Source organism: Hemicordylus capensis, chromosome 3 (assembly GCF_027244095.1).
Source record: "Hemicordylus capensis ecotype Gifberg chromosome 3, rHemCap1.1.pri, whole genome shotgun sequence".
In the NCBI taxonomy this organism is placed as follows: domain Eukaryota; kingdom Metazoa; phylum Chordata; class Lepidosauria; order Squamata; family Cordylidae; genus Hemicordylus; species Hemicordylus capensis.
In genome coordinates this window covers 4290618-4305163 of record NC_069659.1, presented here as the reverse complement: position 1 = coordinate 4305163, position 14546 = coordinate 4290618, and the positions used below count along the sequence as shown (strand labels likewise).

The window sequence follows — 14546 nt, the reverse complement described above, 5'->3', positions numbered from 1 at the left end:
CCCAGTGAAGGAGACCTGATAAATGTTGCCTTCAGGACACCTGTTATAGGCCTTGTTTCCAGCATCTTACCTATATAGAGAGGTGAGTTGCTTCTATTGGCAAAGTCATCAATGTATGAGATGCCAAAGGGCTGGATGGGAACTCCACCAATCCCGAGGAGAATCTGCCCGAGAAAAAGGAGTATCAGAACCACTCGGCTTTCCCTTCTTTCGTTCTCAGAACATGGGTCAGGTGCAGGTGAGACAGGCTGGTTAGGGAGACAGATATCTGTAGCGTTGCTTGACTTATCTGTGGAAGCAAAAGAAAGGCAGTTCAGCTTCCACCCCTCTTTACTTGTTAATTTTGATAGGTGAACTCTCATCAACTCAGTTTGGAACTGGGCATGGCACACAGTTTTTTCCCCACCCCTGCCCCTCCCACCCCAAATCAGAAAAGAATTTTTATTTTTGAGCCCAGTTCTGACCTTGGTTCTCTGAACTCTTCTCCCCAGCTCCTATCCATGAGCTCCTGCTGCTCTGATCACTTCTCATTTACCTGGCCACAGCATCAATGGGGCAGCCTTGCCAAAAGGACACCCGGAGAAGCCTCCGTTTAATCCCGGCACCCTGAACTCTACAATATTAGCACCCCAATGTAAGGGATTGTGGATAATGTCATTTCCAGGATGCCTGATGTCCATACTAAGGAAAAAGGTAACCTGGAAAAGTACATTCCCCAGGTCCTCTTGTGCCCTAGATCTGCTTTGGAAAAGCCAAGGGGTACAGGAGTGCCCTGCCACTGTTGCTCCAAAATCCCCAAAAGGGCCGGCAGTGGTGACAATCAGAGGTTTTGTCAGGTAAATGAATAACTAGAGTGAAAGGGACATGTCTTTTGTCAGCCCAGAAATTGGTTCCCCTTCAGGTTTCAGATATTTAATTCTTGCACCAATTGACCTTAATGGTCAAGACACAGGGAGGGGGTGGGGAGTCTATATTTTTCCTCAGTCCCAAATTTAAAATGAATAACACTTCTATTGAAATCCTCTCCTCTCCTCTCCTTTCTCTATCTGCTCCAAGGCCCAAGAAGGTCATATGTAGCAAGCAGTGATGTAGCTGCAAATTCAGAAGTGTAAGCACTCTCACTATGACACCCCCATAGCCACACCCACCCAGATGGGGATGGGGCCACTCTGGGAGAAGCACCTGCATGCTTGCAAGCAGAAGGCTCCAAGTTCCTCCTTGGGAACATCTCCAAGATAGGGCTGAGAGAGACTCCTGCCTGCAACCTTGGAGAAGCCATTGTTCAGTCAGTCTAGACAAAACTGAGCTAAATGGACCATCAGTCCGACTCGGTAGAAGGCAGCTTCTGATGTTCCTATAACTTTGTAGGTCAATTTGTGGATGGCATGGTCCTCCTGTGGCTTTTCTTATGCTTTGATCATTTCCCTGTTTTCTGACTCAGTATAAGGCAGCTTCCTATGTTCTTAAGACAGGAAGAATAGTAAGTTGGCATCACGAGGGCAGCACATTCTTTCCATGTAGAAAGCCAAAAACTTTGCATCCCTGCTGAGACCCTGGAGGGGGAAATGTACTGGTACTGCGTCCCTTCCCATCCCTGCAGCACTACACCACTGGTAGCAAGCCCTTACCAGAAATGGATCGATCATATTCATAAAGGTCCGTTACAAAGTGAGGAAGGGAAATGATGACTGCGGCCAGACAGACAAGGATGGCCCCAAAGCCTATCAAGCGGGGCCTGTGGACTCTGCCGCCGAAGTAACTCACAAAGATGATCAGCAACGTGTTTCCCACCTGGGTAGTGAGACGAGAGCATGAGAGGCCTTTTAGCAAGTTGCATCCTTATGAAAGACAAAAGGAGGACAGATGCAAGCATCCAAACCAGTACCTCATTGAAGGAGGCTATCAGTCCAGACGTCTGGCTGGACAATCCAAAATGCTTCTCGATTGTGGAAACGGAGCTTTTCATAAAGCCAGATGTCAGCAATTGAGTGAGCTGCAGAAACCCTTGGCACATAACAAAGAACTGCAGAGATTTAAAAAAAGGAAAAAAAAATCAAAATGGCACTGGTGGGAATGGAGGCTCTCCTGCCACGCCTTGGAGGAATGCTACATCCCTGCTCCTCACTAGACAGTGGCCTTGTTCACACAATGGTTCAAATCCAACATTAATGGGATTGTGTGAACCCACGCCAAGGTGGCTTCTGGCCCAAGATGAAAAAACTGAGATTCCCATCTTAGCATGGGTTCACACAATCATGCTAATGTCAATAACCCACATCAAACTGAGGTTCAAACAGTTGTGTGAAACAGGCCAGTCTCTGTGGGGCACAGCAAATATACCATGCCTTTCCAACTCTCTGCTAAGCCTTAACTTCTTTCTTTGTCTTCCTTATAGCCAGTACCTTTGACTATTTTCTCTGCTATGCCAAGCAGACCCTCAGAGTCTGAGTTGCCCAAAGTCTTGGGGTGCCAAAGGTGAGGCATGAGGAGCAAGGAGGTGGAAAGGCAAATCTGAGTCAGCACCAGCACGATTGCTCCTAAGCGTCCCCTCCGACCTGCTTCAAAACTGGCTCCTTGGTATACGGAAGATCTACAGGGGCTGAAGCGGCAAGGTAGGCAACTGGAGCGCAAGTGGAGAAAGACTCGACTCGAATCTGACAGATTGCGACATAGAGCACATTTAAAGAGCTATGCTCAGGCAATACGTGCGGCAAAGAAGCAGTTCTTTTCTGCCCGTATTGCCTCTGCGAGTTCATGTCCAGCGGAGTTGTTCAGAGTTGTGAATGGACTAGTATCTGCCCCCCATCCCTTGAACCAGAATTTGGAATCATCAGTTACCCACTGTGATGTGTTTAAAAAAATTTTTGCAGATAAAATCTCCCGGATTCGGGCCAACTTAGATGGAGACTCCACAATTAATTTGATGTCTGAACTGGAGGTGTTCGACAACTCCTCTTATGTGGCTCGACTGGATCAGTTTCAGTTTGTGACTCCTGAGGATGTGGACAAGCTGCTTGGAGCAGTGAGGCCTACCACTTGCTCTCTTGACCCTTGCCCAACATGGCTTGTTCTATCTAGCAGGGAGGCCCGGTAGAAATCATAAATGCTTCTCTGATGGAGAGCAAGATGCCTCCTTGTCTTAAGGAGGCAATTATCAGATCTCTTATAAAGAAGCCTGCATTAGATCCCTCAGAGTTGAGCAACTATAGGCCTGTCTCCAACCTCCCATGGCTGGGCAAGGTAACTGAGAAAGTGGTGGCCTCTCAGCTCCAGGCGGTCTTGGAGGAAACTGATTATCTAGACCCATTTCAAACTGGTTTTCGGGCGGGCTATGGGGTGGAGACTGCCTTGGTCGGCCTGATGGATGATCTCCAATTGGGAATTGACAGAGGAAGTGTGACTCTGTTGGTCCTTTTGGATCTCTCGGCGGCTTTCGATACTATTGACCTTAGTATCCTTCTGGAATGTCTGAAGGTGTTGGGGGTGGGAGGCACTGTTTTACAGTGGTTCCGCTCCTACCTCTCGGACAGATTCCAGATGGTGTCGATTGGAGATTGTTGCTCTTCAAAAACTGAGCTTAAGTACGGTGTCCCTCAAGGCTCCTTACTTTCTCCAATGCTTTTTAATATCTACATGAAACCGCTGGGAGAGATCATCAGGGGATTTGGAGCTGGGTGTTACCAGTATGTTGATGACACCCAGATCTACTTCTCTATGTCAACCTCTTTAGGAGCTGGCATATCCTCCCTAAATGCCTGCCTGGAAGCAGTAATGGTTTGGATGAGGGAGAATAAACTGAAGCTGAATCCAGATAAGACGGAGGTACTTATTGTGCAGAGTCAGAACTCTAGAGACAATTTTGATCTACCTGTTCAAGATGGGGTCACACTTCCCCAAAAGGAACAGGTTTGCAGTCTGGGAGTACTTCTGGATTCACACCTCTCCCTGGTTTCTCAGGTTGAGGCGGTGGCCAGGGGTGCTTTCTATCACCTCCGGCTGATACGCCAGCTGCGCCCGTTTCTCGAGATCAATGACCTCAAAACAGTGGTACATTTGTTGGTAACCTCCAGACTTGACTTCTGTAATGCACTCTACGTGGGGCTGCCTTTGTACGTAGTCCGGAAACTTCAGTTAGTTCAAAATGAGGCAGCCATACTGGTCTCTGGGGTAATCGTGAGAGACCATATTATGCCTGTCTTAAAACAGTTGTATTGGCTGCCGATATGTTTCCAGACAAAATGCAAAGTGCTGGTTATTACTTTTAAAGCTCTGAATGGCTTGAGTCCGGGCTACCTCAGAGAGTGCCTTCTTCAATATAATCCTCATCGCTTTCTGAGGTCATCTGGAGAGGTCCATCTCCAGTTACCACCAGTACGTCTGGTGGCAACTCAGAACCGGGCCTTTTCTGTAGCTGCTCCTGGTCTATGAAAAGTAGGGATGGGCCCGGACCGGTGTGGTTCGGATTGGGGGTGGGGGGTAGTTTTAAGAGTGGCGGGAGGGTTTACTTACCCCTCCCGCCGCTTTCCGCTGTGGTGCCGTAATTGCTAGAGTAATTGGGGCAGCAGGATACCTCCCTGCCGCCCCTTCCCCGCTGCTGCTCTGCAAAAACTCCCAGTAATCCTTTGCGCGAGCACGCGCACGCAAAGGATTACTGGGGGTTTTTGCAGAGCAGCAGCGGGGAAGGGGCGGAAGGGAGGTATCCTGCCGCCCCAATTACTCTAGCAATTACGGCACCACAGCGGAAAGCAGCGGGAGGGGTAAGTAAACCCTCCCGCCGCTCTTAAAACTACCCCCCCACCCCAGTGCCGGACCGCAGTGTGGCGGTTCCGTGCACACCCCTAATGAAAAGCACTCCCGGCATATATCCTCAGTTTAGGCTCACTGTCAGCCTTTAAGAGAGCCCTAAAAACTTACTTGTTTGGCCTGGCCTTCCAAGGTTTGTAAATTGTTTTTAAAGTATTTTAATTAGTTTTGTTTTTAAATTGTTTTTATATTGTTTTTAGCACTGTGTTTTAAATGGTGTGTGTTTTTATGTCTTTTTAAATTTGTTGTACACCACCAAGAGCTTTTGGATGGGGCGGTTTATAAATGTAATAAATAAATAATAAATAAATAAATAATACTCCCATGGGCCACCAATCCAGATCAGGACCATGGAGAGGGCAAGGAATTAGTGCCCTCTCTCTGCACAGCTGCAAACCTGATCCGGATCAGCACACTCCCTCCCCCATGCTGTAGCCATGGAGGAAAATAAACCACAATACACAAGCACACTGTCGCCATCTGTCCGTGCTAATCATGAGCATGGTGGGTTTTCCCTACCTAGTCTTCCAAAGGACAAGGCTAGGGAGTTGTTCCGATTGGCCGGGAGACCCGGGTGGGGGAGACGAGCCAGCCACTCATGCTTGTACCCACCAAGGCCTCTCACATGGCTTGTGCCCCTTCCCCTACTTGAGCGTAGTGTGGGCTTTAGCTGGTCATCTTCTTGGGGGCCAGGTAGGAATTTTCTTAGTTCTCCATGAATTGGCATGTTTGGGGGGCGGAGTCTTTTTGGCCTACCTCGCACTGCTTCTCTTGGCTAGTTAGGTTTCCCCGACCACTGTTGGCTGGCACAGTGCAGGTCTGTGGACACATAGCTGGGCGTACTGGTGAGCATCCTGAGGCACACGCTTGGCACAAGGAGCAGGAGTTCCAGGCCTTCCCTGTAGGCTTCACGAGTCTGGATGTCATGGCTTGGGGCTTCTCTATTCAGGGGACATTGCCAGCCTCAAAGGCTGCACAGCTTGCAGGGTGGGGGCAATGTTCTCTGATGATACCTTAGCCTTGTCAGGTTGGCTAAGAAGGGCAGCGGTACTTGTTGCCACTGTGCTAGCCTTTCTCTCTTGATCACTTGCTCTGTGCACAAGAAAGGCGCGGGGGAAGCTTCTGACGTGGCCCTCTTTTACACAGATGAGGTGTGTCAGGGTGGCTTGTCCATGAGACAAGGTGAGAAAGTAACCCGTCTAGGCAACTTCCACAGTGGCCACAACGTTCCACAGCCAGAAAATGGGGAAAGGCTGCATGAGGGAGGGACATACTGGCATTTGCCACCCTGTGGTGGAGCTGCCTCCTGAGGCTGAAGACACACTTCATCTCATGGTTGAGCTGCCCCTGACACGCCTCATCTGTGTAAAGGCTGGCCCCATTCCAAGCTTTCACCTAACCTCCAGTTTGGAACACCACAATGATCATGCATGCACATATGTCACACACTGATACCCTGCCCCATCATCCATAAGAACAGCCCTGCTGGATCAGGCCCAAGGCCAATCTAGTCCAGCATCCTGTTCCACACAGTGGCCCACCAAGTGCTGGTGGGGAGCCCACAGGCAGGAGCTGAGGACTTGCCCTCTCTCCTGCTGTTGCTCCCCTGCAACTGATATTCAGAGGCATCCTGCCTCTAAGGCTGGAGGTGGCCTAGAGCCCTCCGACGAGTAGCCGCTGATAGACCTCTCCTCCATGAATTTGTCCAAGCCTCTTTTAAACCATCCAGGTTGTTGGCTATCACCACATCTTGTGGCAGAGAATTCCACAAGTTGATCATTCCGGTACTACAATCTCTTCATTAGGTTTCAGTACTACAGTGGCTATGAAACTCAGGGTGGAACTGTGTGTTAGGAGGGGCAGGAAGGATTCCCAAGCCTGAGTGTATGCTGGAATCAGCAGGATAGGCCTAGTTCAAATCATGTCTCTGCCATGAACCTATTGGATGGCCAGAAGTATGTCACTTTCTCTCAGTCTTATATTATTTTAATATGAGGATAATAATACAAATCTACCTTGTCCTAAGGATTACTGAGGGGATGTTAAGTGCTTTTAACATTTGATATGTACTATATGGATGCTAATTAAAGTGGCAAGATTTTCCCAACATGGTGTGTGCACGTGTGTGTTTAAACCCCTGAAAGCTTCCCATTTCTGTGCATGCATCATACATCTATTTTCAAATTCCTCTGTCCTGAAAGCAGCAGCCCCTGCTTGGCATGTTTTTGCTGACAAAAGAAAGGAAGGATCAGAGCTCCTGGAACTCCAGTCAGCTTGCCGGAATAGACACAGCTTCCTCTCCACCACAGAAAAGGGTCAAGCGGGTAGATGGCTTTGAAGTGCTAATACTACGGTTGCAAGAGTGGTATTTAGGGTCAAGTGAGATGCCTAGTAATGGATGTGCTCCGAGACACCCACCGACAGAAAGGCCACAGTTTGAATCGTTTGTGCTCATTTTTAACTCTCTTGGATGTTGGCGAGGAAGCCTGAAACTGATTATTGGGAAGCTGCCTGAAAATGAGTCAGATCATTGCTCCATCTAGCCCACTATTGTTGGTTCTTACAACTGTAGTCAATGACGCTCTGGCTAACTGGATTGTGAGTATTTAAATTAGAGTTATGTCATATGTTTTGTATGCACATTTTCTTGCTTTGCTGTTATTGTTACTATTTTTGCTGTTATTATATAGTGACTATTTACTATATGAAGCTGGTCATTGACCGTAATAAAGATTTGATTTGATTGCTTATTCTTGGCCATGCAAGAGTCAAGAGTCTTCCCCAGCCTTGCTACCTGGGATCCAACCAAGACTTCCATGTACCCAAGGCAGGGTGCCAGTTACCACCTCCATTGCTCACATGTGTGCACCTGCCTCTGCTGCCTCCTCCTCCTCCTCCACAGCGGCAGCAGCCACTGTCACCTGACTCTACACACACCCTCCCATGCTCCCACATGTGCTGCTGGTCTGGTAAAGAAATAAGGGACAGAATGGAAGAGGAAATGTCAAAACGGCAGGAGGGTATTGGAGACACTCTATTAAGTATCTCCAGTACCCTTCTGCCCTTTGACATTTCCTCTTCCACTTCATTCCCTTTTCTTAATCAGACCAGCAGTGTGCAAGGGTAGATGGCATGTCAAGCATCTGCCACCACAAGGAAGGGGAAAAGAAGGAAAAAGAAGAGGAGGAGGAGGAGGAGGACCACCACCACCACCATTTTGGAACAGTTCTTTGTGGAGTGGTGACTCATCTGCACAACAGGAGGGAGGTAAGGCAAGGGGTGGCAGGGGGCCTATCGCTGCCTTATTGACAACCCAGGAATCTGCTCCTTGAGGTGAACACCACACCTCACCTCACCTTATGGAAGATGCAGAATTCAGGTTTTTGTGGTGAATATTTTTTTAAAAAAATTCTGAGTGTTATTTTGGTGTGGAGCACACACAGTCCCAGTTATAAGCCATGGTGGCAGTGCTATTTTCTCCTTACTGTTAGAGAACAAGGATTTCTAAAGCTTTTTAGGCCAAGCTTCTCTTGAGATGCCCAAGAAATTAATAAGCCCTTCTCTGTGCCTCGAACTTGATCACATGTGAGTGATGCTGAAAAGCAGACCTATCTGGCAGTTATCTTTGCTACTAATTTGCCTTAGAACTGGAACCTTTTTGTCTGCATCCAAACCCACAATCACACATACGTTTTAAAGCACTTTAATGATCACTTAGGAATCTTTCCCCATTTCACCTAATTTACATTACCGCTGTTCACAATTCATAGGAATTATACTATTCCTGCTTTAAATATCACAGCAAGTGCAGAAGTCACTCCTACATATGTGCCTTCCTTACTTTAAAAAACACAGCAAGTGCAGAAGTCACTCCTACATATGTGCCTTACCCCCTGGTGGTTGGGGGACTGAAATGCCCTTCAGACAGAATGCATCTATTCATAGGACACACACATGCACGCACACCTCGAAAAGTACTTGTAAATCTACCATGCTGCATAGCCATCAATTTATTTTAAAACCATAAGAACATAAAAAGCCCTGCTGGATCAGGCCCAAGGAAGCCCATCGAGTCCAGCATCCTGTTTCACACAGAGGCCTACCAAATGCCCCTGAGAAGCCCACAGGCAAGAGGCAAAGGTATGCTGTTGCTTCCCTTAGCCTCCAGACTAACAGCCATTGATAGACCTGTCCTCCATGAATTTGTCTAACTCCCGCCCTGCCCCAAGCCATCCAGGCTGTTGGCTGCCACCACATCTTGTGGCAGAGAACTCCATAGGTTGATTATGCATTGTGTGAAAATGTACTTCCTTTTGTTGGTCCTAAATTTCCTGGCAATCAGTTTCATGGGATTATCCCTGGTTCCAGGTTTATACAAGCAGGAGAAAAATTTCTCCACATCAGGAATGATTTTATAGACCTCTATCATGTCTCCCTTCAATCATCTTTTGGCTGCACCATAGATTTGTTTTATTTTCAATCCCTTTCCTAATGATTCCAAGCAAGGAATTGGCTCTTTTCCCACAGCTGCTGCACATTGAGTTGACACTTTCAATGAGCTGCCCACCATGGTCACTGGATCCCTTTCCTAGCCAGTCATCAGATAAAATGCATTTCTAGACTGCATTTCTGTCTTCCAGATGTGCACACAAACAACGGGAGAGAGGTTCAAAAGGTCTTTGGGCCCCTGAGGGATGCCAGATGTTGCCCCAAATGCTCTGCTTGCCCAGTGACTGCCTCACCTGTGCCCTTCCTCTGCCTCACCTGCCTGCTGCAGCCTGGCTTGGTAGCAGCAAAGGAAAAGGCCCCTTTTATTCACCAGGGCTTGTCTTGGCGGCTTCATTTTTAGTTTTTAGCCTCTCTCTTGCTGGGAGAGAGACAGTGGGAGGTGCCAGCTAGGGCTGATATCACTCACAGCTGGTTGGGCAGCCACATTCCTAATGAGCCTGTTTGCCTCAGTTTGAAGCCTACTCTGTACATAAGAGGCAATGGCCAGGGAACTTAGCGAACAGAACTGCGCAAACAGGAGTTAGCAATCAGAGTCATTGGATTTTGGCATGGAGTTTAGTGGAGAGGTGTGTGAGGAATTCGGAATGAGGCCCCTTCACAAGGAGCCAAGCAGGAAGAGAAGGTATGTACTATTCCCTCTTTCATATTCTTGGGAAAGAAAGTTTGAACTGTTGAATAGCTGACAACGTCAGCTGAGACCTGATTTTCAAATAAACAATCTCCGATACTGTACACAGCCAACAAAACCACTCATGAAGATAGAAAGCCAGGAGGGGAGCAGATGCTCTCTTAGAAGGGACCCCTTCCATGAATAATGGGCTCATACTCCTCTGGGGGGTGGGGGCCTCCTAGTAGTGGGCTATTCAATCATTAGGGGTCTAGAGAGATGAGTCTGTAACCCCACATGTAGACTGCACAGTAAACTCTCTGGAAAAACTAGCAGATTGCCAGGGCTACATGGCATCCATCCAAGAACCCTTAAAGAACTCAGATGAGAAACTGCCAACCTCCTTGCAAAAATATACAACTTATCCCTACAATCAGGCTTTGTACTGGAGGACTGAAAAGTAGCCAATGTAACACCAAATTTCAAAAAAGGGATCCAGGGGGATCCAGGAAACTACAGGCCAGTTAGTTTAACATCTGTTCCAGCAAAATTGATGGAAAGCATTCTCAAGGACAAAATTGTTAAGCATATAGAAGAACAGGTCCTGCTGAGGGGGAACCAGCATGGTTTCTGAAAGTGTAAATCTTGCCTCACCAACTTCTTGGAGTTATTTGAATGTTTCAACAGGTTGGTGATCCAGTTGTCATAGTATAACTGGACTTTCAAAAAGCTTTCGACAAAGTTCCTCATCAAAGACTCTTGAGGAAACTTGGCAGTCATGGGATAAGAGTGACAGGATCATGTGTCGATTGGTAACTGGTTGAAGGACAGGAAACAGATGGTAGATATAAATGGAGATTTCTCTAAATGGACGGAAGTCAGAGTCCTCCAGGGATCTGTTCTGGAACCAGTGCTTTTTAGTTTATTCATAAAAGATCTAGAGGAAGGGGTGAGCAGCGAGGTGGCAAAATTTGCAGATGACACTGAACTATTTAGGGTAGTGAAATTTAGAAGAGATTGCAAAGAGCTACAAAAGGATCTCTCCTAACTGGGGGAGTGGGCGACAAAAGTGTAAAGTGAAGCATATTGGGTCAAAAAAACCCCAACTTCACATATAGGGTGATGAGATCTGAGTTGTCAGTAACTGTCCAGGAGAAAGATCTTGCGGTCGTGGTGGACAGCTCGTTGAAAGTGTTGACTCAATGTGTGGCAGCTGTGGAAAAAGCCAGTTCCCTGCTTGGAATCATTAGGCATGGGACTGAAAAGAAAACTGCTAATATCATAATGCCCTTATACGAACCTATGGTGTGGTGACATTTAGATGTACTGTGTACAGTTCTTGTCACTATTCCTCAAAAAAGGATATTGTAGAACTGGAGAAGGTGCAGAAGAGGGCAACCAAGATGATCAGGGGCCTAGAGCACCTTCCTTACGAGGTAAGGCTACAACACCTGGGGCATTTTAGTTCAGAAAAAGGACAACTGAGGGAGGAACATGATAGAGGTCTATAAAAGTATGTATGGTGTGGAGAGAATAGATAATGAAAAAGACAACTGAGGGGAGGCATGATAGTGCTGTTGAGTGTACTTTGGCTTTGGTAAAATGAGGGATGAAAGCAAAGGCAGTAAGCCCGAGACTTCATGGGAAAGGTGGGCTTGGGGGGATTTGGAGTGGGGAGAGAAAGAGAGAGGCTGTTGCATTGCAGGAGGGTCTGGAAGGGAACTCCAGGCAGGGCTACTGAATGCCCTGCTAGTCCTAGTCCAACATTCCAGGCAGGTCTATTAATGGCTATTGAGGGCTATAGGCCACCTCCAGCCGCAGAGGCCTCTCAGTACCAGTTGTGGGGGAGCAACAGCATGCCCTGCCTCAGCTCTTGCCTGTGGGCTTCTCGGAGGCATCTGGTGGGCCACTGTGTGAAACAGGATGCTGGGCTAGAAGGACATTGAGCATAATCCAGCAGGGCCGTTCTTATGTTCTCCTCAGGAACAGAATGGGAGAGGAGAGCAGAACAGAGCAGAGACGTGGGTTACAGAACCTAGTCTACCTGTCCACTCTCCTCTCCTCCACACTTCTTCAGCTCTGCCACCAAGGAGGAGAATGGAGCAGCCCTGTCCATACTGCCACTGTGCCAGGCAGTAGCAGGTGTTGGAGACCCCCCACCCCACAGCATTAAACCCAGAATAGCAACCCAGAATTGTGTAAGATTCAGGCCTGTGTCTGATTCCATTTTATTAAGAGTTCAATTAAATGTCTGAACTCAAGGTGATGTCTGAACTCAAGGACACCCAGGTCTCATGCCTGCCTCAGCTTACTGCTCTGTGAAAGAGGAGGCAATCCAGCATTGTATTGTGAAATGGGCACTCACAGAAACACAAGGGCTAGGCCTGAGCTATCAATAAAATGTAACTCACTATCAGATAATGTCTGGAAGAAGTGAGAAGCTGAGCTCTCACTTCCTCCTGAAAGGTCCATGTTAATCCTTATCAGTGATTGCTCTGCTATGCCCAAAGGGGATACTCAATTGCTGTCTATAGATATTCCACTCTAGGTAAATGCACACAAAGAAAACACCTATAGACTTTAATTCTTACTTTACTAACACCTTCACACCTCATGGGATCTGGCTGGGAAATCTGGGGACAAGAGAAGATGCCCATTTGCAGCTCAGAGATGCAGATTTGCTTTGGTCCCCTCCCCAAGATAGCAGCTAACAGAAGATGGGATTAAGATCTCCCTGGAGTGCCTGAACAATTAAAAGACAATATCCAGAAGGTAACAGCAAATTGTCACCTTTCTGGGGACCCAGGAAGGATGAGGATATTTTGAACAGACTCTACAGAGATCAAAGGAAGATACAACTATAAAGAATGAGGCTTACTGGACAGAGAGCTAGCAGTCTTTTGCCTACAAGCAATCTTTTGCCTACAAGCAAGACTTGCTTATGAGCAATCCAAGGGTTTGCTGCCCAAGCCGCAGGGTTAGAGGCAGGAACTCTTTCCAGGGAGAAGGGACTGTCTGTTTATGACTTCTGCTGCACAGTGAGAAGTCAAGACTTCCCCAGCCATGGTACTTTCACTCTCTGCCTCGCTCTGAGCAAACTGTCTGCTTGACCAGCCTACTTGACTGCCAGAAGACTGCATCGCTCTCAAGCTCCTGTTTCCAGCTACAGTCTCTCTCCTTCAGCTGAAAGCCCCACCGCTCTCAAAGCCTCTGACCCTGGTAATATGCTGCTCTACAAGCCTTGGGTCCCTCTTCCTTCTTCCCTACTAATCACTGCCATCCTTCTCCTAAGCCCTCCCTTCCTCCTTCTTTCTCTGCTTCTCTCTAAATGTTTTATTAGGATTTGTTAGATTATTAGATAGCTGTAATTACTGATTGCACACACATATGTTAGTTAGGCACATTACACTACACTTTGAATCGGAAACATGTTTTTAATGTGGATTATTTTATCCTGATGAGCAACTTTCTAAAAATAAAGCCCATTGAACTTTCCGAGTGTGTCTCCCTCTGTCTCTGTTTGAGTGCCCAGATCCTACATGGTCACCATCTCCAAGAACCAATTCAGTTTGTGTATGATGTGACTTTGCCTCTTTCCCTCTGAGCATGCACAGAGTGTGAAACCAGGTGTAGTTCACAACACAGGCAGTGATGGGCAGGCAGGTGAAGCAACTGCAGGTGGGCATTGCCACTTGATAATGACACCTGAAACTACTGCTTCTCTCTGCCGCTTTACAAGATCTGCTCGAGAGTGGCCTGTGTGAAACTAGACCAAGATGGAGGGGACCAGCTGCAGTTGCTCAGGGCTGAGGGAAATGCATTCTGTCTGCAGGTGCTCAAGGGCAACTCTGTTATTATTTACAAAGAAAGGGGAACAGAAGGGAAGAGAGCTGGTCTTGTGGTAGCAAGCATGACTTGTCCCCTTAAGCTAAGCAGGGTCTGCCCTGGTTGCATATGAAAGGGAGACTAGAAGTGTGAGCGCTGTAAGAGATTCCCCTGAGGGGATTAAGCCGCTCTGGGAAGAGCATCTAGGTTTCAAGTTCCCTCCCTGGCAGCGTCTCCAAGATAGGGCTGAGAGAGATTCCTGTCTGCAGCCTTGGAGAAGCTGCTGCCAGTCTGTGTAGACAATACTGAGCGAGATGGACCAATGGTCTGACTCAGTTCATGGCAGCTTCCTATGTTCCTATTATTCTGCAAAACATGGTGGATCTAAAGAAGTTAAAAATCCATTTCATAGTCCATCCATTAAAAATAAACATCTTCCGAAAGCACTTCATGGTCATTTCTCAAAATCAAGCCAATTCTTTCTGAACAGCAGCCCTGGTTATTCAGCCTGGAGCAGTTTTAATACCAGAAAGCGAAACACACTGGACTGGAAAGATGAACTTTAAAAGGTATGAAAAGAGCACTTTTTACAAGTCCTATTGCCATGTTTGCAGTGTTTGCTCTCTCTAGACCTGTATTTGGCCTCCTTGAACTTCTACACAAAGTGGCCTGCTTTTGAAAACCAGCCCATTTATGCAAAAACAGAGGAGGAAAGGAAAAGCCATCTGCCCAAGACCAACATTCTTTTCTTTTCTTCCTTGGGGATCTGATTGGGCAGGTTAGATGGGGGGGGGGATTCATT

The 14546-nt window shown here is 47.3% G+C and overlaps 1 protein-coding gene across 7 annotated transcripts in view; it reads right to left on the bottom strand.

Annotated features, from left to right (window-relative positions):
- Positions 1-14546, bottom strand: part of SLCO2B1 (solute carrier organic anion transporter family member 2B1) — a 141639-nt gene that overhangs the window by 53679 nt on the left and 73414 nt on the right. For all 7 annotated transcript variants that reach the window (XM_053306555.1, XM_053306556.1, XM_053306557.1 and 4 more), the window contains exons 3-5: positions 1886-2023; positions 1629-1791; positions 71-289 (exon numbers count right to left, since the gene is read on the bottom strand). In XM_053306555.1, the coding sequence (XP_053162530.1) occupies positions 71-289; positions 1629-1791; positions 1886-2023 (520 nt within the window). The remainder of the gene's footprint in view (positions 1-70; positions 290-1628; positions 1792-1885; positions 2024-14546) is intronic.